The 20,297-nt window shown below is 45.0% G+C and overlaps 1 protein-coding gene across 2 annotated transcripts in view; it reads left to right on the top strand.

Moving 5' to 3' along the window:
* Positions 1-1,638: 1,638 nt before the first annotated feature.
* LOC139236732 (lysine-specific demethylase 3A-like) overlaps positions 1,639-20,297 on the top strand; it is a 112,174-nt gene continuing 93,515 nt past the window's right edge. Inside the window, exons 1-4 of one of the 2 annotated variants that reach the window (XM_070866852.1) lie at positions 1,863-1,936; positions 3,242-3,348; positions 15,099-15,245; positions 19,034-19,147. In XM_070866852.1, the coding sequence (XP_070722953.1) occupies positions 15,135-15,245; positions 19,034-19,147 (225 nt within the window). In that variant the 5' untranslated portion in view covers positions 1,863-1,936; positions 3,242-3,348; positions 15,099-15,134. Of the gene's footprint in view, positions 1,937-3,241; positions 3,349-15,098; positions 15,246-19,033; positions 19,148-20,297 lie in introns of both variants that reach the window. The other variant, XM_070866850.1, reaches the window with a different exon arrangement.

Genomic DNA, 20,297 nt, shown 5'->3' with positions numbered 1-20,297 from the left:
CAGAAACGCCTATCTATTCCCCTTACAACTGAATTCCCTATCACTATCGCTCTCCCACTCTTTTTCCTGTCCTCCTGTGCAGCAGAGCCAGCCACGGTGCCATGAACTTGGCTGCTGCTGCCCTCCCCTGATGAGTTATCCCCCTCAACAGTACTCAAAACGGTGTATCTGTTTTGCAGGGGGATGACCGCAGGGCACCCCTGCACTACCTTCCTTGCACTGCTCTTCCTGCTGGTCTTCCATTCCCTATCTGGCTGTGGACCCTTCGCCTACGGTAAGACCAACTCGCTACACGTGCTACTCACGTCATTCTGAGCATCGTGGATGCTCCAGAGTAAATCCACCCTCAGCTCCAATTCCGCAACGCGGACCGCCAGGAGCTGGAGGCAGATACAGTTCCCGCACACGTAGTCGTCAGGGACACCGGAAGTGTCCGAGTTCCCACGTGGTACAGGAGGAGCATATCACGTGACCGAGCTCTCCAGCCATGATTTAACCCTTTGATCAAAGTGTAATAAAAAGGCAAGCATGAAAGCTTGGTGCCTCAATGCAAGGAGTATTTGGAACACCGGAGAGGGCTCTGTGCTAGTTAGAATGGGTGAGAGCTCAGATGAACAGGATCCCAAGAAAGAATGCAAAAGGCAGGAGGCAACAGAGCAGAGTAGCACTGGGGTAAGTGTAAACCACAAGGTGATAGGAAGGGTCTTCGATGGCTTACCTCTTATCCTTAGACTGTGTCCCCTGGTTCTGGACTTCCCCAACATTGGGAACATGTCCAGTCCCGGCAGAGTTTTATATGTTTCTATGAGATCCCCTCTCCTCCTTCTAAACTCCAGTGTATAAACGCCCAGTCGATCCAGTCGCTCCTCATATGTCAGTCCCGCCATCCCGGGAATCAGTCTGGTGAACCTTCGCTGCACTCCCTGAATAGCAAGAACGTCCTTCCTCAGATTAGGAGACCAAAACTGAACACAATATTCCAGGTGTGGCCTCACCAAGGCCCTGTACAACTGTGTGTTTTTTTAAGGAGTTGTGGAACTGTAAGCATGAGTCAGTCTCCTGAGATAAGGAGTTAAATTTGCCCAGGTTGGAATGGAAAGTTTTTTTTTTAAAGTTGGTGCAACACTGCACTGTGCACTACAGAGGGCAGTAAAACAGAGCGCTGACTCTCCCTCCTCCCCAACACCCTCAATGTCTACGCACAGAACGGCACGTAGGTGACCCTGCTCACTCCCCACCAAAACATTGTCGCCTGCCGCTCGCACGCGCTGACCGGAATAACTTAAAAAAAATACTTTGACGGCCGAGGCGTCGCTTTTGTCGACCGGCACGTGCAAGGCCGCTACCCCCCGCTACCCCCCACAAAAAAAAAGCACTCGCTTGCACCGGGTACGCCGAAGCTTATTTTTTTTAAAAAAAATGCCCGTTCGCACGGCGAGCTAGTTTTGCTGGCGGCGCGGACGGGTACGAAAGAGGACGGGTCGCACGCGAGCGGGGCGGAGCAGGAAGGAGAATGATTGACGTGGGGGGGGGGGGAGGGCCGGCCCGCGGGCCAATCCGGAGCGCGCTTAACGCTGGGGCGTCCAATCAGCGAGAAGCTGGGGGAGGAGGGCTGGACGATGGTTGCAGTGTGTCAGTGGGGCAAGGAGATGCGAATGTAAGGCGGGCAACTGGTGAGTGGAACGTGGCCCGGAGCTGGACGTTGGAAAGGGTCGGCCGTTGAAACATGTCCCTGCTCGAGATGCAAGAGCGAGTCCTGCAGCAGCAGGATCAGGGGGAAGCTGCACCGCCCTTAGACCTGGTGGGCAAGCGCTTTCTGTGCGTCCTGTCCGGCTTCACCCAGGCGCTCGAGCTGGGGCGAATGTCAGAATGGGATTGGAGGGCAGGGATCATCAGAGCTGTTTCCCACAAAGATCTGACAAACCCAGATTTGTTGGTGAGTGAAAAGCGATTATGAACAGTTATTTTGTTAGGAGGTGGGCGAAAGGGATTTGAATTTGTAACATTTTAAAGAAAAGAATACAGTTGGGGGGAGAAATACATGTTCAATACTTGATCTGATCGATGTTTGAAAAAAATATTGGGAATATGTGTGTGTGTGGTTTAATATTAATACATTCGTTAATATGCCCTTGGTGAATTCAGTTTAATTTGGTGATTGTGGTATATGAACCATAGATTTGAATCAACAAACTATAACTTTTTTTTTAAAACGGTGTTTTATTTTAAAGTCGTTCATAACAGAGGAAAAAAATCCGTTTTACTTTGCTAAGAATAACATTAATAACTTCCCCCCCCCCCTCCCCCTTTTTCCACTGTGTTCTGTTGCTCTGCTTTCGACCGCTTCCCGTTACAAATTTGCATTTCTAGCTTGCTGAGTTATTTGTGTTTAATTTGCAATCTTTTTACCGCGATGAACTTCGGAAGAGGAAAGCAAACTCGACTGCAATTCAGTTAGTGTGCACTGAATGTACCTGCTGGTTGGAACATAAACAGGAGTAGGCCATACAGCCCCTCGAGCCTGCTCCGCCATTCAATAAGATCATGGATGATCTGATCATGGACTCAGCTCCCATTTCCCTGCCCGCTCCCCATAACCCCTTATCGTTTAAGAAACTGTCTATTTCCGTCTTAAATTTATTCAATGTCCCAGCTTCCACAGCTCTCCGAGGCAGTGAATTCCACAGATTTACAACCCTCAGAGAAGAAATTTCTCCTAATCTCTGTTTTAAATGGGCAGCCCCTTATTCTAAGATCGTGCCCTCTAGTTCTAGTCTCCCCTATCAGTGGAAACTTGCATCCACCTTGTCAAACCCCCTCATAATCTTATACGTTTCGATAAGATCACCTCATTCTTCTGAATTCCAATGAGTAGAGGCCCAACCTACTCAACCTTTCCTCATAAGTCAAACCCCCTCATCCCTGGAATCAACCTAATGAACCTTCTCTGAACTGCCTCCAAAACAAGTATATCCTTTTGTAAATATGGAAACCAAAACTGCACGCAGTATTCCAGGTGTGGCCTCACCAATACCATGTATAGCTGTAGCAAGACTTCCCTGCTTTTATACTCCATCCCCTTTGGCCTTCCTGATCACTTGCTGTACTGGCATACTATCCTTTTGTGTTTCATGCACAATTACCCCCAAATAATTACTTTTGTAGCATCCCCACAGGGCAGCAGGGGAACCAGTGCAATACCCCATTGAGAAGCTGCATCTTTTGTCTTTCATTGATTCAGGGAGTCCACCGCTGGCATGAAGGAACTGCAAAACTAGGAACTGAAACTGAACCAACGCCAATATAAAAGTGATCTCGCGATGCTGCAACCGAAAAACCCAGGAGAAAGTAACTTAAGTGATCTTATTGAAACATATAAGATAATGAGGGGGCTCGACAAGGTGGATGCAGAGAGGATATTTCCACTCATGGGGGAAACTAAAACTAGGGGACATAGTTTTAGAATAAGGGGCCGTCCATTTAAAACTGAGATGAGGAGGAATTTCTTATGAGTGTTGTAAATCTATGGAATTCTCTGCCCCAGAGAGCTGTGGAGGCTGGGTCATTCAATATATTTAAGGCAGAGATAGACAGATTTTTGAGCGATAAGGGAGTAAAGGGTTATGGGGAGTGGGCAGGGAAGTGGAGCTGAGCCCATGATCAGATCAGCCGCGATCTTATTGAATGGCGGTGCAGGCTCGAGGGGCCAAATGGCCGACTCTTGTTCCTATTTCTTATGTTATTTAACTGAGAAGTGCCGATATCATAACATATCTCTCAAATTACAATTCACTTTCCCACTCTCTTATCATTCCTAATAAATTTTAAATTTGTCCCAGAATTTCTGTGATCAACTAATCTGGCATCTTGATTTACAGTAAGGCAAGTTAGAAATATTTAATAGTTCTGCAACAGAAATATTTAGGGTTTAACCAGGAATACAAAAATGTGCATGAACCCTTGTGGCTGAGGGTAGCTTTTCCCCCCAGACTGCTGCCAGGCCCGATGTATGTAGTCTTCCAAAATCCTCTTGTTTTTCTTCTGCACGTTCCCAGGAGATGCTCGACTCCCCTCGGTAGCTGAAGTTAGTAACTCAATGATTGAATCTGTGACCTGCTACTTTTGTACTCTATGCCTCTATTTATAAAGCCAGGGATCCAGTATGCTTTTTAAAAATCGCTTTATCAATTTGTCCTGCCATCTTCAAAGACTTGTGTATGTGAACCCCCAGGACTCTCTGTTCCTGAACCCCCTTTAAATTTGCACTAGCCTGTATTTCGTTTATATTACCTCTTGTCATTTTTTCTTCCAAACTGCATCACTTCACACTTGGCTGCTTTCAATTTCATCTGCCATGTGTCTGCCCATTTCACCAATCTGTCTATGGCCTCCTAAAGTCTGTTACTATCCTCCTCACATTTTACTACATTTCCAAGTTTTATGTCACCTGCAAACTTTGAAATGATGCCAACTATACCTAAGTCCTATATCAAAATGAGGAGTAGCCCTAATACCGACTCCTGGGGGACACCACTTTATACTTTCCTCCAGTCCAAAACACAACCGTTCACTACTACTCTGCTTTCTGTTTTGCAGCCAATTTTGATTCCACGCTGCCAATGCCCCTTTCATCCCATGAACTTCATTTTTGCTAACTGGTCAATTATGTGGCGCTTTATCAACGCCTTATTGAAAGTTCATTTACGCATCATCTGCACTACCTTCATCAAACGTCTTTGTATTTTCATTGAAGAACTCAATCAAGTTAGTAAGACACAATTTGCCTTTAACAAATCCATGTTAGCTGTCATGTTATGTCATCTAACATGCTATCTATGTTAGCCCATGTTCTTCCAAGTGACAATTAATTTTGTTCCGGATTGTGGTGTCTCAAACTTTCCTCTCCACTGATTTGGGCTTGCTGACCTGTACTTAACATCTGGTTTTTATCCCCCACCCCCCATCCTGTTTTTGAACAGGGGTGTAACATTTGCAACCCTCCAGTTCTCTGGCACCATTCCCACATCCAATCAAAGCCTCTGCTATTTCCACCCTAGCTTCCCATAGCAAGCATGTTTGCATCCCATCTGGGCCAGGTGGCTTTTTGACTTTGAGCACTGCCAACTGTTTTAGTACCTCCTCTTTATCAATTTTTATTCTATCTGATTTCTCTACTTCCTTTACTGTGATAATGGTAGCATCTTTTTTAGTGAAGAATGATGCAAAGTGGTTTTGCAACGATTCAAGAAGGCGGCTCACCACCACCTTCTCAAGGGCAATTAGGGATTTGCAAATAAATGCTGGCCTTGCCAGCGACACCCACATTCCACGAATGGAAAAAAAAAGAAAAATCCTCATTTATTACCTCAGCCAAGCCCAACTGCCTCCACATGAAGATTTCCTTTCATGTAATTCTCCTTTCACTCAATATATGTTTATAAAAGTGTTTCCTTTTCTATTATCTGCTAATCTTTTCTCATACATTCTCTTTGAGCCTATTATTTCCTTTTTCAGTTCTCTTCTGCACGTTCTGTAATTATGTTTGATTCTGTACTGTATTATTAACCTGACATCATAAGCCTCCTATTTCTGTTTCATTGTAATCTCAATTTTGTTAGACATCCAGGGAGCTCTAGCTTAGGATGCCCTTCCTTTTCTAGTCTGTACCCAAACTATCTCCTTCTTGAAGGCCCTAAGTTTCTTCCTCCAGTTTTATATAGATTACATGAGATATAAACCACAGAAACAGGCCATTCAGCACATCCAGTCCATGCAGGTGTTTATGCTCCACTTGAGCCTCCTCCTGTCTTTCCTCATCTAACTCTATCAGCATAACCCTCTATTCCCTGCTCCCTCCAATGCTTATCTAGCTTCCCCTTAAATGTGTCTATACTCTTCGCCTCAACTACTCCCTATGGTAGTGAATTCCACGTTCTCACTACTGGGTACATTTTTCTGAATTCTCTATTGGATTTCTTGGTGACTATCTTATATTGATGGCCTCCAGTTTTGCTCTTCCCCACAAGTGGAAATTCTCTCTCTCTGTCTATTCTATCCTGTCTGGCGTAAAAATAAAAAAGGGAAGGTGGCTCAACCGTGGCTATCAAGGGAAATCAGGATAGTATTAAAGCCAAGGAAGTGGCATACAAATTGGCCAGAAATAGTAGCTGGGAGAAATTTAGAACTCAGCAGAGGAGGACAAAGGGTTTGATTAGGGCAGGGAAAATGGAGTACGAGAAGAAGCTTGCAGGGAACATTAAGACGGATTGCAAAAGTTTCTATAGATATGTAAAGAGAAAAAGGTTAGTAAAGACAAACGTAGGTCCCCTGCAGTCAGAATCAGGGGAAGTCATAACGGGGAACAAAGAAATGGCGGACCAATTGAACAAGTATGTTGGTTCGGTATTCACTAAGGAGGACACAAACAACCTTCCGGATATAAAAGAGGTCAGAGGGTCTAGTAAGGAGGAGGAACTGAGGGAAATCCTTATTAGTCGGGAAATTGTGTTGGAGAAATTGATGGGATTGAAGGCCGATAAATCCCCAGGGCCTGATGGACTGCATCCCAGAGTACTTAAGGAGGTGGCTTTGGAAATAGTGGATGCATTGAAAGTCATTTTCCAACATTCCATTGACTCTGGATCAGTTCCTATCGAGTGGAGGGTAGCCAATGTAACCCCACTTTTTAAAAAAAGGAGGGAGAGAAAACGGAATTATAGACCGGTCAGCCTGACATCGGTAGTGGGTAAAATGATGGAATCAATTATTAAGGATGTCATAGCAGTGCATTTGGAAAGAGGTGACATGATGGGTCCAAGCCAGCATGGATTTGTGAAAGGGAAATCATGCTTGAGAAATCTTCTGGAATTTTTTGAGGATGTTTCCAGTAGAGTGGACAAGGGAGAACCAGTTGATGTGGTATATTTGGACTTTCAGAAGGCTTTCGACAAGGTCCCACACAAGAGATTAATGTGCAAAGTTAAAGCACATGGGATTGGGGGTAGTGTGCTGACATGGATTGAGAACTGGTTGTCAGACAGGAAGCAAAGAGTAGGAGTAAATGGGAACTTTTCAGAATGGCAGGCAGTGACTCGTGGGGTACCGCAAGGTTCTGTGCTGGGGCCCCAGCTGTTTACACTGTACATTAATGATTTAGACGAAGGGATTAAATGTAGTATCTCCAAATTTGCGGATGACACTAAGTTGGGTGGCAGTGTGAGCTGCGAGGAAAAAAAAACATAGAAAATAGGTGCAGGAGTAGGCCATTCGGCCCTTCGAGCCTGCACCGCCATTCAATAAGATCATGGCTGATCACCTGCCCCCTCCACACCCCCCCCCGACCCCCCCCCCCCCCCCCCCAGCCGCAAGGACCACATCCTACTCCCTCCCGAACACATCCAATGAACTGGCATCAACAACTCTCCGCGGCAGGGAATCCCACAGGCCAACAACTCCCCGAGTGAAGAAGTCTCTCCCCATCCCAGCCCCAAACAGCCCACCCCCCATCCCAAGACCATGCCATTACACAGGACCAGATCTAAGATAGCTTGCTCCCTTGTAGGTTCTGTAACATACTGTTCTAAGAAACAACCCCGTATGCATTCTATGAATTCCTCCTCAAGGCTACCCCGTGCGATTTGATTTGTAAAATTGATGTGCAGATTAAAATCCCCCATGATTACTGCCGTTCCTTTTTCACATGCCTCCATTATTCCCTTGATTATTGCCCGCCCCACCGTGAAGTTATTATTTGGGGGCCTATAAACTACGCCCACCAGTGACTGTTTCCCCTTACTATCTCTAATCTCCACCCACAATGATTCAACATTTTGTTCATTAGAGCCAATATCGTCTCTCACAACTGCCCTGATATCATCCTTTATTTACAGAGCTACCCCACCTCCTTTCCCTTCTTGTCTATCTTTCCAAATTGTCAGATACCCCTGTATGTTTAATTCCCAGTCTTGGCCACCCTGCAACCACGTTTCTGTAATTTCACCAAATCATACCCATTTGTAATGATTTGCGCCGTCAACTCATTTACTTTATTTCGAATGCTGCGTGCGTTTAGGTAGAGTGTTTTAATACTAGTTTTTAAACCATGATTTTTAGTTTTGACCCCTCCTGCAGCCCCTTTATATTCATATATATTGTCCCTTCCTATCACCTTGTGATTTACACTTACCCCAGTGCTACTTTGCTGTTGCCTCCTGCCTTTTGCATTCTTTCTTGGGGTCCTGTTCATCTGAGCTCTCACGCACTCTAACTAACGCAGAGCCCTCTCCTGGGTTCCGAATACTCCTCTCATTGAGGCACCGAGCTTTCAGGCTTGCCTTTTTATTACACTTTAACCCTTTAGAATTTTGCTGTACAGTGGCCCTTTTTTGTTTTTTGCCTTGGGTTTCTCTGCCCTCCACTTTTACTCATCTCCTTTCTGTCTTTTGCTTCTGTCTCCATTTTGTTTCCCTCTGTCTCCCTGCATTGGTTCCCATCCCTCTGCCATATTAGTTTAACTCCTCCCCAACAGCACTAGCAAACACTCCCCCTTGGACATTGGTTCCGGTCCTGCCTAGGTGCAGACCGTCCGGTTTGTACTGGTCCTACCTCCCCCAGAACCGATTCCAATGCCCCAGGAATTTGAATTCCTCCCTGCTGCATCACTGCTCAAGCCACGTATTCATCTGAGCTATCCTGCGATTCCTACTCTGACTAGCACCTGGCACTGGTAGCAATCCCGAGATTACTACTTTTGAGGTCCTACTTTTTAAGCACCTTTCACGACCCCGGATATCTCAAAGCACTTTACAGCCAATAAAGTACTTTTGAAGTGTAGTCAAGAGGAGGATGCTATGAGGCTGCAGAGCGACTTGGATAGGTTAGGTGAGTGGGCAAATGTATGGCAGATGAAGTATAATGTGGATAAATGTGAGGTTAACCACTTTGGTGGTAAAAACAGAGAGACAGACTATTATCTGAATGGTGACAGATTAGGAAAAGGGGAGGTGCAATGAGACCTGGGTGTCATGGTACATCAGTCATTGAAGGTTGACATGCAGGTATAGCAGGCGGTTAAGAAAGCAAATGGCATGTTGGCCTTCATCGAGGGGATTTGAGTACAGGGGCAGGGAGGTGTTGCTACAGTTGTACAGGGCCTTGGTGAGGCCACACCTGGAGTATCGTGTACAGTTTTGGTCTAACCTGAGGAAGGACATTCTTGCTATCGAGGGAGTGCAGCGAAGGTTCACCAGACTGATTCCCGGGATGGCGGGACTGACCTATCAAGAAAGACTGGATCAACTGGGCTTGTATTCACTGGAGTTCAGAAAAATGAGAGGGGACCTCATAGAAACGTTTAAAATTCTGACGGGGTTAGACAGGATAGATGCAGGAAGAATGTTCCCAATGTTGGGGAAGTCCAGAACCAGGGGACACAGTCTAAGGATAAGGGGTAAGCCATTTAGGACCGAGATGAGGAGAAACTTCTTCACCCAGAGAGTGGTGAACCTGTGGAATTCTCTACCACAGAAAGTTGTTGAGGCCAATTCACTAAATATATTCAAAAAGGAGTTAGATGAAGTCCTTACTACTAGGGGGATCAAGGGGTATGGTGAGAAAGCAGGAATGGGGTACTGAAGTTGCATGTTCAGCCATGAACTCATTGAATGGCAGTGCAGGCTAGAAGGGCCAAATGGCCTACTCCTGCACCTATTTTCTATGTTTCTAAAACCTTTCATCATTTTAAAGACCTCTGTTAGATCACCACTCAGCCTTCTATTTTTTTTTGTTTCATATGTGTTGTTGAATTCTTCAGAAAGGTTTTTATCTGTGAAATTCTCTCTTCACTGGTGAATGTTGTGCAACCATCAGATAGATTGTTCCATGTTGATATCCTTGCTAAATGATTAATAATTGTTATATCTATCGATGTATTTAATGAGTAATAAATCGCAGTTGATTTCAGAAGTCCACAATCCTGTGTATGTGTGTGTGCATATCTGTTGTAAAATCCTTTTGAAACTTTAATAACCAATTAATCTATCCATTAATGGATATTTGGCAGGTCACTTATATCTGATGTCATTTGGCAAAGGTGAGGGAGGGAGTGTACTTGGAGTCTGCGCTGAAATAGCTGAGCATTTATGTTGTAACTGGAGTGTTGGTGTGAAGTGATTTTGCTTTGCACTGACTCTGCAATTCTAATGTAATTATAACCTGAACCCTTTGTCAGGACCCAATCTGGTGCTGGAATGGACCAGAGCTGTGTGTTGGAGCTGGTTTCTTATCTTCGCACCTGATTTACACTTCAGTTGAGAGAATCAACTTTGGATTTGCGACAGCACTAGACTTGTGGAGATTAAACTTGTGTGGCTAGAAATTCACCAACTTTACGAACGGGTTATTGTCGCTATTTCACCCTCCGAGACGAAAACCCGGTCGGCGGGATCTTCGGTGACCTTCTGCGGCATCGCTTTCCATGTACCGCCGGGGAGAGGAGTGCCGACGTGCTACACCCGAAAATGTGTTCGCGATCGATTTTTGGCTCTCTCCGCACCCGTAGAATACCGACGGGAAAACCTGCATTGCAGTCCTACCAGCAGCGGTAAGTATGAAGACCTGTTTAAAAAAAAAAAGTAAGTTAAAGTTTTTATTTTTTAATTCTTTTTCAGCGATTTAATATGTAAGGGTTTTGTGAAATTTTTTTTACAATTTTTTTGTTTTTCTCCTCTCCCAAGGCGCCTCTCGCAGCGCTTTCGGCCCCAGACTAAAGTTGCCGAAATTCGCGGTTTGCACTGCGAATACTCGTGCAACGCTGATTTTTACCGCTGTGCAAATTAAAGAATATCTGGCCTGAAAAAGGTAGCGAAGCGAAAACAGTAATTTTGGCGTAAAAATACTGTTTTCAAAACCGAATTTCTAGCTCCACAAGTTTAAACTCCACAAGTCTAGTGCTGTCGCAAATCCAAAGTTGATTCTTTCAACTGAAGTGTAAATCAGGTATGAAGATCAGAAACCGACTGACTCCACCGCACAGCCCTGGTTCATTCCAGCATCAGGTTGGGTCCTGACAAAGGGTTCAGGTTACAATTACACTAGAATTGCAGAGTCGGTGCAAAGCGAAATCACTTCACACCAACACTCCAGTTACAATATAAATGCACACTTGGATTTCAGTGCAGACTCAAAGTAGCTTATGCACACGACTTCCCTCACCTTTGCCAAATGACATCAGATATAAGTGACCTGCCAAATATCCATTAATGGATGGATTAATTGGAGTTTAAAGTTTTAAAGGATGGCATTTGTAAACATTTTACAACAGATATATTACACATGACTGGATTTCTCCTGTAATAAATTGTGAATTATTACTCACTAAATACATAGATAGATGTAACAATTATTAATCGTTTAGCAAGCATATCAACATGGAACAATCTACCTGATGGCTGCACAACATTCACCAGTGAAAAGAGAATTTCACAGATAAAAACCTTTCTGAAGAATTCAACAACACATATGAAACAAAAAAAATAGAAGGCTGAGGGGTGACCTAATAGAGGTCTTTAAAATGATGATAGGTTTTGATAGAGTAGCCAGAGAGAATTTCCACTTGTGGGGAAGAGCAAAACTGGAGGCCATCAATATAAGATAGTCACCAAGAAATCCAATAGAGAATTCAGAAAAAAATTACTTATCCAGTAGTGAGAACGTGGAATTCACTATCATAGGGAGTAGTTGAGGCGAAGAGTATAGATACATTTAAGGGGAAGCTAGATAAGCATAGGAGGGAGCAGGGAATAGAGGGTTATGCTGATAGTTAGATGAGGAAAGACTGGAGGAGGCTCGAGTGGAGCATAAACACCAACATTGAATGGTTGGGCCGAATGGCATGTTTCTGTGCTGTATATTCCATGTAATCTATGTAAAACTGGAAGGAGAAACTTAGGGCCTTCAAGGAGGAGATAGTTTGGGTACAGACTAGAAAAGGAAAGGCATTCCAAGCTAGAGCTCCCTCGATGTCTAACAAAATTGTGATTGCAACAAAACAGAAAAAGAAGGCTTATGATGTCAGGTTAATAATACAGTACAGAGTCAAACATAATTATGGGAAGTGCAGAAGAGAACTGAAAAAGGAAATAATGGGCTCAAAAAGAGAATGCATAAGAAAAAATTAGCAGGTAGCAGAAAAGAGAACACTTTTATAAACATATATTGAGTGAAAGGATAATTAAATGAAAGGAAATCTTCATATGGAGGCACTTGGGCTTGGCTGAGGTAATAAATGAGGATTTTTCTTTTTTCATTCATGGGCGTCGCTGACGAGGCCAGCATTTATTGCCCATTCCTAATTGCTCTAGAGAAGGTGGTGGTGAGCCGCCTTCTTGAACCGCTGCCGTAGAGTCTCTGAACTAACATGTAAAGGACATCGAACTCTCTCTCTTTGTCAGAGGCCTCTACACCCCTCCCCCTACTGTCGTCAACACCCAACTTCAGGAGCTTTGTCTGAATCAAGTGTGTGTGGGTGTGAATGAGCAGCCTAATCATTTTCTAAATTTAGTTTTCTTTGACCGTGGGAGCGCCTGTTTGTGGAACTATTTAACTAAGCAGTATTGTATTAGAAAGATGATTACAAGTTGTGGAGATGTAGCAATTACAATTCAAAGATGCTTCAGAGATTTTGCCATTCTGGGTTATGTTAATTTAGCTTAAATTCACCTATGGGCTTCAGTTTCCAACAAAAAAGTTCATAATTGCAATCAGCGTGGACAAGAGTATTTTTCTTCCCCCACGCCAATGAGAAGTAAAACACACACAAATGATCATTGTAACTATTTTTTGGAGAGTTACAAAGACATAAAACTGGTTGCAAATTTGAAGTCAACTTTCTGATTGGAGTGAATTCCAAAAATTCTTTGCAACAGGCCAACTAAGATAAAGGGTGAGAGAACTTTTGGGCAGGGCTGCACAGTATTCATCCTAATAAACCCTCAGGTTGCAGTTATATGTTGATTGCATAGTGGGTCGAGACATGATTGGTGATTCATAAATGCAAATCTCTTATTAGGAGAGGAGGAGAAATAAATTGTGGGAAAAAAAATCAGATTTAGCTGTTCTGTGTATACCGTGGGATAATGTTCGTGTGAATGATAATTGCTGTTTCCTGTCGGACATATAAGCAAAAATGTTGTCGTTGATCAAACACTCAATAAACCTGTTATTTTGCTGTAGCTAACTGTTGGTGTCAGTAGGTCTAGGAAATTGAGTAGGCCTTTTGAATATAGTTCTTGGCTTGTGCAAAGTGCTGTGAATACCACAGTAATAAAGCCACCCAAATGTATGTCTACAAAAAAACTCGAGCTTTTATGAAGTCTATTGTAAGACATACCAGCCCGGATTTTGCAGTGGTGATGACGACAAAACTGTCGGTGTTCTCCGTCATTACTCCTCCCGAAAGTGACAGCAACTTCTGGAATCAGTGCACGCACAGATAAACACGAAAATCCAGAGGTTTTTGTTACTCGTTCACGGAATGTGGGCGTCGCTGGCAAGGCCAGAATTTATTGCCCTTGAGAAAATGGTGGGGGAAGCCATCTTCTTGAACCGCTGCAGCAGCGGTTTGTTACAACTGAGTGGCTTGCTAGACCACTTCAGAAGGCAGTTAAGAGTCAACCACATTGCTGCGGATCTGAAGTCACATATCAGCCGGACCAGGTAAGGGTGGCAGGTTTCCTTCCCTTTGGGATGTTGGTGAACCAGTTGGGTTTTTATGACAATCCAGTAATTTCATGGTCATCCATCATCATAGGCAGTCCCTCGGAATCGAGGAAGACTTGCTTCCACTCTAAAAATGAGTACTTAGGTAACTGAACAGTCCAATACGAGAACTTACAGTCTTGTCACAGGTGGGACAGATATTCGTTGAAGGAAAGGGTGGGTGGGACTGGTTTGTCGCACGATCTTTCCGCTGCCTGCGCTTGGTTTCTGCATGCTCTCGGTGATGAGATTCGAGGTGCTCAGCGCCCTCCCAGATGCACTTCCTCCACTGAGGACAGTCTTTGCCCAGGGACTCCCAGGTGTCGGTGGGGATGTTGCATTTTATCAAGGAGGCTTTGAGGGTGTCCTTGAAATGTTTCCTCTGCCCACCTTGGGCTCGTTTGCTGTGTTACTTTGAAAATAGCTTTTTACTCCAGGTTTAATTAACTGAATTTAAATTCCCCCGCTGTCGTGATGGGATTTAAACTCCTGTTTCCTGAACGTAAGTCCAGGCCTCTAGATTACTAGTCCAGTAATATAATCACTATGCTACCATTCCCAGTAGCTTGCCATCAGTGATTCTACGCTTCTCCACCAGTTGCGCTATGGAACTCCACGGAGCCCACAATCAATTAAAATTTCACTGAAATGTAGTTCCTGATGCAAACTTCCTGTATTGCACTGGAATATTGCCGTTAAAAACCCCTGAAAAAGATATGCCTTATTGAAAGAGGTGTAACTGGGTTTTTAACGGCGATATTCCAGTGTAATACTAATTTTTATATTTGTGGAATGTCACATAAGATAAGAATTATATGGTTTTTAATTTTTTAAGTTTGTTTGATATTTCAGCTTCTACCGTAAGTTATGTGTATGTCCCAATCTTTATTTCATTCTCTAAGAAAAAAGTAAATTATAATTTGTGCATTTTACTTCCTGGTTTGCTGTCTGAGAATTCTTCCGTGTGATTGGCTGCATAGCCAGCTTGATGACATCACTTGCTGGAAGCTTTGGATTCACCTGATTTGGCGGCAGATTCAAACTGACATTGGGAGAGGTAAAATTCATGCCGCAGGGATCGCTAGATCTTTGTGGGCAGCTTTGTTCAAGGTCAGCGGCGAGTGCCGTCGCTTCAGCGCGGACCACAAAATCTGGGCTAGTATTTTAGTGTATTCTTCCTCCCAACTATCTCTTGTGACATGAGAACAACTTTCAGATAAGTGGTAAGGGTTATGACATACAGACTCTCAGCACCTTGTGAGCGCTGTGTTCAAATCACTCCGATTCTTTCGATAAAGACGGATTCATTGATTATATTCATTTATCCCTCTCCCTTACTTCAGGTCTTTTTAGAATTTGATGAAAGTTGGTGTCGATGGATGAAGCTTCATGACGAGGAGCTGAGGGTCTTCCTGATCGAACACCAACTAGTTCTGGCTGAAAGGAAATCGCCAAGAGAAACTACAGATGGTGTGCAGTGGCCTGTACTGGTATGGAGCACCTTTTTTGTATAATCATTGCAGTTCAGTTTTGGTTTGTGCTATGCTCATACTAGAAAATTTGAAGAGGGATATTTTCTACATTACAACAGTTACTACGCTTCAAAAGTTCTTCATTGGTTGCAAAGCGCTTTGAGACGTCTGGTAGTCATGAAAGGCGCTAAATAAATCCAAGTCTTTCTTTAAGATTTCTTCCCACTCCGTTTAACGCAAGAAACTTTGATTAAGCCTGTGTTACCAAACTTCACAGTAGTTTGACTTGTTAATAGAATCCCAATCTTGTGTAACATTGTCAGATTTGGATTCGGATCCAGATTTATCTTTTGAAATGCAACATGCCTCTGCCTGTTTCTCTTCCCAATGTGAATTCATGAGGTTGGTGCACCTACGATTATGATCCCAATCTCTTCTCTAACCTGGATTCCTTTTTTCCCTCGTGCATCTCTTCAGGGCTTGGTGGAAACCTAAAATGCACAGCCCATTAGATAATTGGGTATAATCACTGTTGACGGCTGCAGGCTAAATGTCAAGTTGTGGTGATATGTGAAGAATAAGTCAACCAAATTCTTTGTGTTCCTCGGGTGAAGGTGTACCCTGTCCCGGTACCAAGCATTCCCTGGTCAAATTTACTCTGTTCTAACAATGTCTTGCAACATGAAGAAAAGGACCACCCTCTTTCCCCCCCCCCCCTCCCCCCTCCCCCTCACTGCACCTGGGCAGGACCGGAATCGAAGTCCTAGGGGGAGTGTTTGCTAGTGCTGTTGGGGAGGATTTAAACTAATAGGACAAGGGAATGGAAACCTATGCAGGGAGAGAGAGGGAAGTAAAATGGGGTCAGAAGCAAAAGATGTGGAGGGCAGAAAAATCAAAGGCAAAAATCGAAAAGGGCCACATTACAACATAATTCTAAAAGGACAAAGAGTGTAAGAAAAACAAGCCTGAAGGCTCTGTGTCTCAATGCGAGGAGCATTTGTAATAAGGTGGATGAGTTAACTGCGCAGATAACTGTTAACGGATATGATGTAATTGGGATTACGGAGACATGGCTCCAGGGTGACGAAGGCTGGGAACTCCACATCCAGGGGTATTCAACATTCAGGAAAGAGAGACTGAAAGGAAAAGGAGGTGGGGTAGCGTTGCTGGTTAAAGAGGAGATTAACGCAATAGTAAGGAAGGACATTAGCGTGGATGAGGTGGAATCTATATGGGAAGAGCTGCAGAACACCAAAAAACAGAAAACGTTAGTGTGAGTTGTGTACAGACCACCAAACAGTCATAATGAGGTTGGGAATGGCATCAAACATGAAATTAGGGATGCGTGCAGGTACAGCAGTTATCATGGGTGACTTTAATTTACAAATAAATTGGGCTAAACAAACTGGTAGCAATATGGTGGAGGAGGATTTCCTGGAGTGTATAAGGGATGGTTTTCTAGACCAACATGTCGAGGAACCAATTAGAGAGCTGGCCATTCTAGACTGGGTGTTTAGCAATCTTGTTGTGCGAGGCCCCTTGGGGGAAGAGTGACCATAATATATAGAATTCTTCATTAAGATGGAGAGTGACAGTTAATTCAGAGACTAGAGTCCTGAACTTAAAGAAAGGTAACTTTGATGCTATGAGGCGTGAATTGGCTAGGATAGACTGGCGAATTATACTTAAAGGGTTGACGGTGGATAGGCAATGGCAGACATTTAAAGATCACATAGATGAACTTGAACAATTGTACATCCCTGTCTGGAGTAAAAATAAAACGGGGAAGGTGGCTCAACCGTGGATTACAAGGGAAATTCAGGAAAGTGTTAAATCCATATAAATTGGCCAAAAAAAGCAGCAAACCGGAGGACTGGGAGAAATTTAGAATTCAGCAGAGGAGGACAAAGGGTTTAATTAGGAGGGGGAAAATAGGATATGAGAGGAAGCTTGCTGGGAATATAAAAACTGACTGCAAAAGCTTCTATAGATACATTAAGAGAAAAAGATTAGTGAAGACAAACGTAGGTCACTTGCAGTCAGAATCAGGTGAATTTATAATGGGGGACAAAAAAATGGCAGACCAATTGAACAAATACTTTGGCTCTGTCTTCACGAAGGAAGATACAAATAACCTTCCGGAAATACTAGGGGACCGAGGGTCCAGTGAGAAGGAGGAACTGAAGGAAATCCGTATTAGTCAGGAAATTGTGTTAGGGAAATTGATGGGATTGAAGGCCGATAAATCCCCGGGGCCTGATAGACTGCATCCCAGAGTACTTAAGGAAGTGGACCTAGAAATAGTGGATGTATTGATGATCATTTTCCAACAGTCTACCGACCCTGGATCAGTTCCTATGGACTGGAGGGTAGCTAATGTAACACCAGTTTTTAAAAAAAGGAGGGAGAGAGAAAACGGGGAATTATAAACCGGTTAGCCTGACATCAGTAGTGGGGAAAATGTTGGAATCAAGTATTAAAGATGAAATAGCAGCGCATTTGGTAAGCAGTGACAGGATTGGTCCAAGTCAGCATGGATTTATGAAAGGGAAATCATGCTTGACAAATCTAGAATTTTTTGAGGATGGACAAGGGGGAGCCAGTGGATGTGGTGTATTTAAACTTTCAAAAGGGTTTTGACAGGGTCTCGCACGAGATTTGTGTGCAAAATTAAAACACATGGTATTGGGGGTAATGTACTGACGTGGATAGAGAACTGGTTGGCAGACAGGAAGCAAAGAGTAGTGTCCTTTTCAGAATGGCAGGCAGTGACTAGTTGGGTATTGCAAGGTTCAGTGCTGGGACCCCAGCTATTTACAATATACATTAATGATTTAGACAAAGGAATTGAATGTAATATCTCCAAGTTTGCAGATGACACTAAGCTGGGTAGCAGTGTGAGCTGTGAGGAGGATGCTAAGAGGCTGCAGGGTGACTTGGACAAGTTAGGTGAGTGGGCAAATGCATGGCAGATGCAGTATAATGTGGATAATTGTGAGGTTATCCACTTTGGTGGCAAAAACAGGAAGGCAGATTATTATCTGAATGGTGACAGATTAGTAAAAGGGGAGGTGCAATGAGACCTGAGTGTCATGGTACATCAGTCATTGAAAGTTGGCATGCAGGTACAGCAGGCGGTGAAGAAGCCAAATGGCATGTTGGCCTTTATAGCGAGAGGATTTGAGTATAGGAGTGTAGCGAAGGTTCATCAGACTGATTCCCGGGATGGCAGGACTGACATATGAAGAAAGACTGGATCGACTAGGCTTATATTCATTGGAATTTAGAAGAATGAGAGGGAATCTCAGAGAAACATATAAAATTCTGACGGGACTGGACAGGTTCGATGCAGGAAGACTTGTCCCGATGTTGTGGAAGTCCAGAACCAGGAGTCACAGTCTAAGGATAAGGGGTAAGCCATTTAGTTAATTTGATTAATCTTGTCTCTAAATTGACCACCAGGTTTGCTCAATTCACTTTCAGCTGACTCGAGAATTTCTCGTTCTGAGATCTGGATTGGATCTGTAGAACGTCCCAGATGTGAAAAGTTTCAGCCACTGTGTCATCAGTCTCCTTTTTGAACAACAGTTCTGAATACCGACTTTTATGATCATGATTTCAGTGGAAAGATGATTATAGCAGCAGAGTGTCGATGTCCTGGGTTCACTGCCCCAGTGAGAAATGGAGCTCTCCTCTGCCTCTCACCCACATTAGTGCAGCGACAGTTCCTGTATGTAGATTTAATGCATTAAACCGTGTACGTGCCCATCTGAAAGTAGCTTTTTGATGTGGTGATTGTGTTTCAGACATTTAAATGCCTGATGGACAAAGTTGGTTTTGGAACGGTGACTCCTGTGGAATTTCTTGCGGACAAGTACCGAATGTTTCTGCAGAAAGAAATCCCTCTTCAACCATTAAAGGTAACTAGAATCATAGGGGTCAAGTTTCGGGCCGCGCCTAGAACAGCGCAACAACGCGAGCCACGCCTGATTTCCGTGCTCAAAACCACGCCGAAAACATAGCTCGGTATTCTCCACTCCCTCAGGTCGATCCAGGCCTTAGACGCAGCGCAGTCAGGGGCGGAGCCAGGTCCCGGCACTGAAAACAGTGCTGGGACCTCTGCATATGCGCGCTACAGTGTGCGCACATGTGCAGTAGCTCCAGGTGTCCGAAACTGTGTGGGAGGGGCCTGAGCACACCGCCCCGAGCCCTGGCCGAATGGGCTCACTGGGGCAGCGAAGATCGGACTGCACATCCCTCCTCCAGCTCCTGCTATGGCTCCGGCTCCCCGCTGTTCAGCTCACGCTCCCTCTGCCACACCCCTCTCCTCTCCTACCCCTCCTCTCCTCCCCTCCTCTCCTTCCCTCCCCTCCTCTCCTTCCCCCCCTCCTCTCCTTCTCCCCTCCACTCCTCTCCTTCCCCCCCCTCCACTCCTCTCCTTCCCTCCACTCCTCTCCTTTCCCCCCCCTCCACTCCTCTCCTTTCCCCCCCCTCCACTCCTCTCCTTTCCCCCCCCTCCACTCCTCTCCTTCCCCCCCCTCCACTCCTCTCCTTCCCCCCCCTCCACTCCTCTCCTTCCCCCCCCTCCACTCCTCTCCTTCCCCCCCCTCCACTCCTCTCCTTCCCCCCCCTCCACTCCTCTCCTTCCCCCCCCTCCACTCCTCTCCTTCCCCCCCCTCCACTCCTCTCCTTCCCCCCCCTCCACTCCTCTCCTTCCCCCCCCTCCACTCCTCTCCTTCCCCCCCCTCCACTCCTCTCCTTCCCCCCCCTCCACTCCTCTCCTTCCCCCCCCTCCACTCCTCTCCTTCCCCCCCCTCCACTCCTCTCCTTCCCCCCCCTCCACTCCTCTCCTTCCCCCCCCTCCACTCCTCTCCTTCCCCCCCCTCCACTCCTCTCCTTCCCCCCCCTCCACTCCTCTCCTTCCCCCCGCCTCCACTCCTCTCCTTCCCCCCCCTCCACTCCTCTCCTTCCCCCCCCTCCACTCCTCTCCTTCCCCCCCCTCCACTCCTCTCCTTCCCCCCCCTCCACTCCTCTCCTTCCCCCCCCTCCACTCCTCTCCTTCCCCCCCCT

Source organism: Pristiophorus japonicus, chromosome 2 (assembly GCF_044704955.1).
Source record: "Pristiophorus japonicus isolate sPriJap1 chromosome 2, sPriJap1.hap1, whole genome shotgun sequence".
Lineage (NCBI taxonomy): Eukaryota > Metazoa > Chordata > Chondrichthyes > Pristiophoridae > Pristiophorus > Pristiophorus japonicus.
This window is presented reverse-complemented; position numbering and strand designations above follow the sequence as displayed.